General features: G+C 33.2%; 1 protein-coding gene across 2 annotated transcripts in view; it reads left to right on the top strand.

Moving 5' to 3' along the window:
- LOC145263774 (apoptosis regulator R1-like) overlaps positions 1-9,866 on the top strand; it is a 168,857-nt gene extending 158,991 nt beyond the window's left edge. For both annotated transcript variants that reach the window (XM_080120826.1, XM_080120828.1), the window contains exon 3: positions 8,726-9,866. In XM_080120826.1, the coding sequence (XP_079976952.1) occupies positions 8,726-8,863 (138 nt within the window). In that variant the 3' untranslated portion in view covers positions 8,864-9,866. The remainder of the gene's footprint in view (positions 1-8,725) is intronic.
- Positions 9,867-10,311: the final 445 nt, after the last annotated feature.

Below are 10,311 nucleotides of genomic sequence, written 5' to 3'. Positions count from 1 at the left end.
CCTTTTTCTTTTTTTTCCTTTTTTCCTTTTTCCTTTTTCTTTTTCTTTTTTCTTTTTTTCTTTTCTTTTTTTTTCTTTTCTTTTTTTTCTTTTCTTTTTTTTCTTTTCTTTTTTTTCTTTTCTTTTTTTTCTTTTCTTTTTTTTTCTTTTCTTTTTTTTTCTTTTCTTTTTTTTTCTTTTCTTTTTTTTTCTTTTCTTTTTTTTTCTTTTCTTTTTTCTTTTTCTTTTTTCTTTTTCTTTTTTTTTTCTTTTTCTTTTTTTTTTTTTTTTTTTTTTTCAACTATAACATATATGCTTGCTGTGGATCACATGCATACACAGGTTTTTATGCTTATTGATATTCATTAATTGTTTAGAATTAAAAGTTGAAATGCATGCCACATGTATATAAATACAGACTAAATATTTAAAATTTTAACTCTTTTTGCACAAGTCATCTTGAGAGTCTCCTAATTGAATAAGTGCGGAAATCTAGTTAATTGATTAGTCCCATATTATAATCAAAATGAGTTGATGTTATTTCAATAAATAATAGAAGGAAGCATTTTGAAATAGTGTGTGTATATATATATATATATATATATACTAGTAGTTCAATCCGGCTTTGCTCAGGCCCTGTGTACTGTTCATAAATTTATGTGCATGTATATATTAAAGTGTGCATATGGACCCTAATGCTTTTCTATATAATATACACACAGATAGACATACACACATTTTCACTTATATATAGGAAAAACCCCGTAGAATAATTTGAAAATTCAGTTTGCATAATTATTTTTTATTTATTTATTTTTTGTCACACTTACTCATATTAAAAACCTACTTTTTCTATTTAAAAATTAAAAAAAACTAAATATATTCTGTAATGGATATGCATGAGTCCATAAAGATTTACTAATTTGCTTATTCCTTTTAAAAACGAACTGTCACTAATTATTTTATTTTTTTTTTTTTATGGTTTCTTATTGGATTAGTGGTTTCTATTCAACTACTATGCTCGGTTCTATTTATGCATATTTTTTACATTGTGCATAATTGCATAGCATTTAGGATGAAAGTTCTAGCGCGCACACATGTGTGTGTGGAACGGTCTCTACCAAACTCCTCCCAATTTTTAGTCTAAAGACTTGAAACTTGATATATAGAAGATTTAAACCTGCTAAACTAATTCGATTTTGACTTTTAACCATTAAATAACTAAGAGGGGGAAAAAATTGAAAATTTACCTTGGCAGGAGTAAGTTGACTAAACACAAATAAATTATGCTTTTTGGCCTTTTGGTCAAGATCAAAGTGTAGTATCTGTTCTTCATATGCTGCACTTCCATTTCTTGTTCTCTTTCGGTGAAGGAGCAATCCTTTACGACTGAGACAATTTTTTATTTTTGTACCTTTTCTCCACGTTAAAAAAACGACCCTGGTGTCTAACTCTGTCCCGTGGGGAGGCATTGTAAATAGGTATTACTGTAATATTCATATAAAATCAATTACTTATATCAGCAATTTTTTTTATGTATTAATTATTCCAGATGATTTCAGAAAATAATAAAATACCTTCCATTGACTTCTTATAGAATGGCTAATTTCTTACTAAATTCATTTCCAGTGGCAGGGTAAGTCTAAGGTGGTTGTCTGACTTGCTGTTTGCTTTCTCGTTATGCCTCACCGCCTAAAATGGTTTATACATCTATAATATAAATCTCACCTGTCTGTTTAGATGTTTGTATATCTGCCTAAAACTTTCGACAGAAGCAATGTGATTTTCATGAGATACATATCGTTTCGAAGCTCTACCATTCGGACGACAACAATCGAAAAATTGGCTAAAAACATTAATTCCTTAACCCTCAACTGGGCACTTTTCTACAAGGAGTCACTTTTTTCGTTGATATTTTCGAAAGTCATCCCCTCTTTTCGATTGACTAGCCTTAATTTAAACCTTCACCACTTTCAGTTTGGTGATGGATGCAACAGCAAAGGCGTCACTTTTTTTTTTTTTTTTTCTCTTGCGTTCTTTTCCTCCTCTGGGTTCAAGTCTGCCTGCCTACTACCAATTTTTTTAATTAATTTTTTTTTTTTTTTTTTTGCTTAACACACACCTCCAAACACCCAGGAAACGCCGGGCACCCAGGCTAGTATATATAAGCATGTATTTTATTGACTAACATTTGCCTAACGAAATAGAAATACATACCTATATATCTATAAAAGTGAAAATGTGTGAGGACACTTCTCAACCTATATACTCAATAAATTTTTGATCTACAGACTTGAACTTTTGTAGATAGGGTATACAAATGTGGAACACTTTTTAATTGGTTTTCATCTGAAAAAAAGGGCTGCAGCCGACGTTGCTTGATCGTGAAATATGCTTATTAATAATAATTTATGCTGCTTCTCTATTATAGAGCCAATTCTCTATGTTATATCTAATATATAGAAGTGATTTCAAAAGTTTAAAAAAAGAAAAAAGAAAACACCTGGCTAGGATGCTATCAATTAGAATAGAAACGAAAACTTGTAAGAAATTGACTTAATTACAGAGGATGATTTCTTACCAAATTCATATCCAGTAGCATGTTAAGTCTAAGGTGGTTGTCTGACTTGCTATTCTTTATTGATTATTATATTGTACCGAATGGCAATTTCCAAACTAAAATGAAAAAAATTGCTTCGATGCTGTCAGAACCAAAATATTTAGTGCCCTAGCCTTAGTCGTTACTGTTTGAGCCATCAACAGACGGATAAGAAATAGTTAAAACATGAATCAATTTTAATGTGTAAATGTATATTTGTGCATGCGTACAAGAGCAGTTTAAGTTGACTTAAGTCTGCCAGGTTTTAATTTTTTTTTTTTTTTTAATTTTGACACTTAAGAGTTATTTTTACCGGCTAAAAATAAAAATAAAAATAAAAACTAACGGCCTACAAAAAAAAAAAAAAGTAATCATTTGACTTGATTTGCGCCCTTGCATCTCAAATGTACTTTTAAAAAAGAATGGAGACAGACAGACATGGTGAGTTTTATAAATTAGATTTAAACTTAAGAATTCTAAACTATTTTTGTAATTCAGATCGTATTTGTTTTATTAGTTTAGTCACTTTTCATTATGATTTGCTCTTTTATTTCTTCATGTATTTTTCATTTCCATTTATTTTCAGGTTCTTTCCCCCTTTCTTTCCTCTTTTTTCCCTTTCCTCTTTTTTCCCTTTCCTCTCTTTTCCCTTTCCTCTCTTTTCCCTTTCCTCTCTTTTCCCTTTCCTCTCTTTTCCCTTTCCTCTCTTTTCCCTTTCCTCTCTTTTCCCTTTCCTCTCTTTTCCCTTTCCTCTCTTTTCCCTTTCCTCTCTTTTCCCTTTCCTCTCTTTTCCCTTTCCTCTCTTTTCCCTTTCCTCTCTTTTCCCTTTCCTCTCTTTCTCGTTTCCCCCCTACTTTCGTTCCCCCCCTCTACTTTCGTTTCCCCAGCCCCTTTTTTTACTTTTAACTCTTACTTTTCATCTACCCGCTTTTTTTCTTCCTCTCTCGATCCTTTTCTGCTAACGATTCTAAACTATTTTTTATTATTCCTTTTTATTAGTTTGGTCGCATTTTGTATAATTGATATAAAAATGTAAATATATTAAACCTGGAATCGCCTAATGTTAACATTACACGAATAACCGGAGTTAAAACAAAATAAATAATAAAAACACCGTCCATGCTGACGCGAATAGAGAAAACGTAGTAGCATAATTATTTTCTCTTTAGTTTCATTCATAGCTGACCAATTTTAAGCCAATCATCTGGCAATGTGAGTCACCTTATGTTTACTTGGTCTATCTTTTTCTCTCACTTTGCTCTGCCCGGCTATCTCTGTATTTCTTTCTCAGCAGTTCATGCAACCCTCACCTTTTATCCTATGATGTTGTAAAACTCCACATGTAATTGCACTCCGTTTATTTATTTATTTATTTTTTTTTTACATTATCATAGGGCTTTGATTTAATTCATGGAGAGATAGCATTAGTATAGATAATATTGATACTTATATATATATATATATATATATATATATATATATATATATATATATACATGTATGTATGTATGTATGTATGACAACAACCTATTGATTCCGAATGTTTTTTATTCCTGGGATGATCAGTCATTCACAATTTTAGACGTACAACTGTACTATTGAGTACCTTAATTCCAAACTAGGATGGAGCACATCTAAAAAAAAACAACAAAAAACAAAACAGCAGCTTCCTACAAAATACGCATTTGTTGGTGTTGCTCCAAACATCAAAGAGCAATGTCAGCAGTACTAATGCCAAAGACGAGACTAAATTTAGTACAATATTTAAAGAATGTGTGTCACCTCATTTAAACGAAGGACGACGGCCGTATGTGGGAACGAACAGTATTGATGTTTGTGGTTGTAATGGGGGAGAGGGGGGGGAGGGCTTCGTTTGTAAAGAGGTGTATAAACAATCGATTAATCAATCAGGCTGCTAATCAATAAAGGGACTGAATGTACAACAAAAACTCAAAATTTGGAGCGAAGGTATTAACAAGTAGAAGGAAAGCTGTGGTCCAAGATGTAAAGTAATTTTTAAATGGCATAGGTTATGGATATGATTTTAATAGAGTGGAACGATAAGATTGTTGGTAAAGATAACACGATTCCATTTCCGCTTGATGAAAATCAGTTTTCTTTTTTGTTGCAGACCATCTACTACTTGGCAAGTTCTTTACAAATCCCAAGATCAATAGGAGCCTTCTATCATGTCTGAAAGTGACACAATGATCAACGAGCGAGATCAGAAATGCGCTGTTGTACAACTCGTGCTCTCTGCCGATTCAGTTTATGACAACGGGATCATTGCTAGCACCCTCCAAATGCATCACTGGATTGTCATGAATAACGGACATACCCATTGTGATGAAAACAGTTTCTGGCCACCGTTTTGGTTTTTGGTGTGGTTTCAAGTGAGGGCCACATCATTCCCCCTCACATCGTTGAAGTCAGCTTGAAAGTCAACACCAAAGTGTACTTAGATATGCTGAAGACTGTGGTGATCCCCTGGTGCAATCAGGTGACCGCTGGCAGACCCTGGGTGTGGCAGTAGGACTCGGCGCTGGCCCACAAGCCGAAAGAAACTGCCTCCTCCACCGACCTGAACCTGCTGGAGTACTTTGTTTGATCATACATCAAGAATATCACCAACATGACCTCCCACAACACCAAAGCCAGCCTGAACGCTGACATCTGAGTATTCACCAAGCTTCTGCCAGCACTAGTGGAAAAAGTCCACTCCCAGTTCCAAACCAGTATCAAGGCGGTGATTGGAGCTGAAGGTGGCTACATTGAATAGATGTCAAATCTACTACGTAATCAAGTTTCCTGAATTAATTTTTTCAATAAGTTTTAAAATAAAGCTGTAGTGTTTTTTGTTTTTTTTTTTATTTTGGGGCAACAATTTTATTGTTCCACCCTGTAGATTTTGTGAGGAATCTGAGAAAGTGTCATATGGCATATTCATTTTCTTTGGTTTCTCCAATCTACTAATCTAACCTTGAGTGTTATTTCCAAAATGTTTCAGTCAATTAACCTATGATCTTCTTCAGGTGTATTTTGTCAAACTCGGGGTTCTTTACACAATTTCAAATGGGACTCTTTATTTAATCCATGGTGGTAGTATGCTCTCATTCCATGAATAGGTAGATATTGTAGATTTCTTAAGCAATTTGTAATTCTATTTAGTGTTGCCCAGACTGAAAATTGAACATTTAGTTTCAAGAAGAGTAACTTTTGAATTTTACCAAATACTTTATCCAGTATGCCACGGGCCCTTGCAAAGAAGTTTGGCGGTTCTATCAACTGAAACGTAAAAAAAAACAAACACCCGTTATGAGAACAGTAATCTGAAGAATCCAAATACAAATAAATCCTTATGTCAAAAATTCAGAAACATAAATATGGCTTAGAGATTTCTTAGCTTTCAGGCCAAGATCAAAGTGTAGTACCTGTTCTGATGCTACACTTCAATGTTTTTGTTCTCGGTTAGTGGAGGAGAATTCCTTCACGACCGAGACGACAATTTTAATTTTTGTTCCTTTTCCCACATTAAAAACTGACTTTGGTGTCTAACTTTGCCCTCGTGGGGAGGCAAGTAAATAGGAACATAAAGAATGGCTTATGTTATGTCAAAAGTACATATTTCTTTAACTCCTACACAGTGCACTGCTTTAAAAACAAATAAATGAATGAAAAATCAAGTGTTTCCTTAATTGTGCATCTCTTTTGGAGCTGACAATAATCAGCCGGAAAAGCGATGATTGATCTTCTCGACTACCAATTAGAGATCTGTGGTAAGGGAGGGGGGGGCATTACGTAAGAGGGTAATGCTTGAAGATGGCTGCTGCTGCTGATACCAATGACGACGACAACGCTTACTCCAACTACTGATGCTGAACTGTTTCTCAAGTGGGAAGAGAGAGAGTTGAAGCTGTTTTCAGAGGCAGAAAAGTTGCAATTATTGTTTCTTCATTTCAAAGCAGATATTTATACATCGTAATGATGTAACAATTTCCTAACCACAATCGACGTCATTAAAAGATTCCAATTGGTTTGCGGATGTACCGTGAGCACTCTGCAGTGGGTCGAAGTGAGTGTGTATGTGACATACACCCTTCAACTTGCTGCTAGAGTTTCAATAGGCTGTGAGCGATTATTGCTAACCTTTTGAACAGTCCTCATGTGGTGTAGATTCACCATGCAATTCTCAATACTCACAGGACCACTCTCCACCAAAATGATGGTAGTAGATATCAGGGTCCCATCTATATGTTAAATAAAATCTGCGCTGGGTGTAATTCGTTATTTGGATTGTGTACATGGTGCAGGCAATGTGGCTTAATCATTGAATATTTTTTGATGCGAGTGAAAACTATTGCGGAGGTTTCGTGTCAACAGGTTGAAATTTTTTGGAGTGTTAAATGTGCAAGGAATATTAATATTGAGTGACTGGGAAAAGAATTTGGGAACAAGCGGCAACAAATTCAAGCTTGATGTTGCAGCAATTAAACGTTTCGACCCGTCAAAAAGAAGGCAGAAGGGTAGTCCAACAACACGGCTTAAAGTTATGGAGAAGGATCTGTCATACACGTTACACATTAACGTCTATAGTGAAACTCCAGATCAAACCATGAGGAGAGTTTAACATGGAACTGAGGATAGAAAGGTTTAAACAAGTACTATTAAGAATATAGTGAGGAGCAAGCTGTAAAAATGTAAAGATGACGAATGGGTATAACATTAAACTGCATACAATGTGTAGTTGTAATTCAAAACCTTCTTCGTATTTCCTCTTTTCGGTTTCCTCTCTTCGCCCCCCCCTTCTCTCTCTTCATTTTCCCCTCTCTTATTGATATTGCAAAATAATTGTCTATAAAATTTGTAGGTTTTGTTTTGAAACCAACAACAGTTTAACCCGATGGTCAGCAGTAACTGCTAGATATTAGCATGAAATAACTAGAACATATGAAGCAGAGGCCAATGATTTTAGATTTGTTTGGAAGATAAAAGTTGAAGACTGAGTTTCAAGAATCAGTTAAAGAGAGATTTAGTTATTTCAGTAGCCTTTTATCTGTCGGGCTGAGGAACTAGTCTTTGGTAGTAAAAAGAAGTCCATCCTTCCAGGCCTCTGTGGGGAGCAATTAGTTTATTGCATGAGGTGCCTCGACCAAGAAATGCCAGTGGAGATGCACAAGCAATTTTTAAAAGCCTGAGTGACTCTTCTTTAGGGCCATGAGCGTTATTATATCTATTTTCGTTGGGGCCGATCTTCCTGTGATAGGGAGAAAATAAATACCCAGTTATTGTGGTACGATGAACAAGAGTTAGTGAAAGTGGATTTAAATTTGAGTTTTTTGTTTTTTATTTAACGAGTCATCACTTATCGAGGCCCAAAGGCGATTCCAGGATGAGATTGTTGGTTGGTGATGAAGAAAAGCATGAGAGGATTGGAAATGATGGCTGAAATGATCTGTATTTGTCTCTTTCAGCAGACGGTTTGACCAGAATTTAACATTAAACTTGAAAATGGCCCTCTAGTAATCGATTGCTGTTTAATTTTTTCTGTTATATTTACTGAACAAGGCTGTACATTGCAAATGATTTTTCAAAGTGGCAACTATAAATAATGAAACGCTTATCTTTTGGCGATTGCATTTCTTTCACTGACAATCTCCCAAAGCTCACTACTGAATGAAAAATATCTCAACGTTTCCGTTTTATTAAAAAAACAAAAACAAAAAAAACTTGAATTGTTTAAACAATAAAAGTTAAATAGAACAATATACTTTTTTTTTTTTTTTTTTTTATTAATGAAGGTTGTTTGTAAAAAAAGAAATCTGAAGAAATTTGAATATTTATACCTTCAAATATCAACATAAAATTTGTTTTATATTTATAATTACATTTATTAAAAAATACAGAAAAAACTTTATGTACATAATCGTCACAGAATGAAGAGGTCATATTCCAAAAATCACATGGGTTTGGCTAGTAAACGGAAATATTTAGTTGTCAAAAGGTCAACTAAAGATATATTTGTCCATAGAGCCGTGCTGAATATGTAATCTTAATTATATTTTTGTATCAAAATAAATTTTGTTTTAACCTTGCATGTCTCCATTCTGTTTTCATCAAATTAACATTTTTCTTTTCTGTCTTTTTCAGAATGGTTTCGTAGAGTTTTATGAAAATGGCCGTGATAACCAGGGTGATGCATGGCCGTCCTTAGGCAAAATCTGCGTGCTGGCTACAGGAGCATTGGGATTTTTAACATTGGGAGCTTTTCTAGCTCAGAAGTCCTAGCATTGAAACAGTACAAACTCTGGGCAAAATTGTTGCGCGATGCAGCTTGGCTCAATTCAAGCCTAGTTCAACAGTGACGGCAGCAGTGGCAGAACTCAGCGGCCAAAAAATGAAAAATAACTTGACCACTTATTATTTCTACTTTTCTTACTCGGAATATCAACAACTACACCCATATCAGCATATTAAAAAAAAAAAAAAAAATGTATATGCATAAGCCTATAACAAAAGCTTGGCAGTCATGTGACTTAGGTCACTTGACTGGGGACATGCATGGCAGAATCTAAAGTACAATTACAGAGAAAATTTTTAGCAAGTAACTTGTTAATAATATTTAGTAATTATTAACCTTTACTCATTAAGCGCCTGTATTTTACTTATGGAAATCAAGATCATCTCAATAATCCCCTATAACTGTCTTAAATTCATTAAATAACTAATTAAGATCTTTTTAAACGATATTGTAATAACCTATCAATTTGTCTAATCAATTGAAAACACAAAAAAAATAATTGTATACTAAAATCAGGGAGTTTGTTGTAGAAAATTGTGTATAAAGTTTTTTTTTTTTTTTTTTTTGTACTTGAAAAAAAAAATTGACATAATTTTAATCTTTACATTTTTTTTTTTTTAAAATCATGTCTTTATAGATGTTTGCAATTTTTTTGTTCAAAAGATGAAGAAAATACTACTACTGTCTGACTCCAGTCATAGACTTTAGTTTCATAGCTGCCAGGCTTTTATAGGTATTACCTGAACATGTACATATACATATATTCCAAGAAAAAGTATTTCACTTTTTTTTTTTTTTCTTTCCCTCTATTTAAAAAAAAAAAAAAACTGGATGAAAAATTCCAATGTGAAAAAATAAGACCTCAAGCTTTTTGTTTAAAAAAAAAAAAAAAAAAAAAGAAAGATATATGCACACTTACAAAGTATTTTTTTGTTCTAAGAAAGGGATATTTTTATTTTCCTTTTAGATTGAATATAAAGAAAAAACAAATCTTGATATTTTATATACAAAAAAACAAAACAAAAAGATCTTTTTACGATAATTATGGATTATAATTACTTATAAATTTGTCACTCTGTTAGTTTTGTATTCATGTCGCACCAATATCAATACGAATCTTTTAAAGGCTCCGGTGATATTCGTTAGTTTTAACTGATACAAAACTTTTATGCAAATAATTTAGTGGGGGTTGGAGGAGGAGGAGGAAGGATTAAAGAATATTCATGTACGAATGTATGCCTATGCATGTTGTCCAATGATTAAGTTACGAGAGATAAGCAGAAATAAAAGCATTTAAAATTTGTTGAAAACTAAACAGAAATATTAGTTATACATAATATATATAAGATGTCAAAAAAAAAAGTGTTCAAAATAGCCACCATTCGTTTCCTCAGCATTTACTCATTTATCAAGGCCCAAAGGTGATTTGAGGATA

Source organism: Euprymna scolopes, chromosome 39 (assembly GCF_053919585.1).
Source record: "Euprymna scolopes isolate OS-2025 chromosome 39, ASM5391958v1, whole genome shotgun sequence".
In the NCBI taxonomy this organism is placed as follows: domain Eukaryota; kingdom Metazoa; phylum Mollusca; class Cephalopoda; order Sepiida; family Sepiolidae; genus Euprymna; species Euprymna scolopes.
This window is presented reverse-complemented; position numbering and strand designations above follow the sequence as displayed.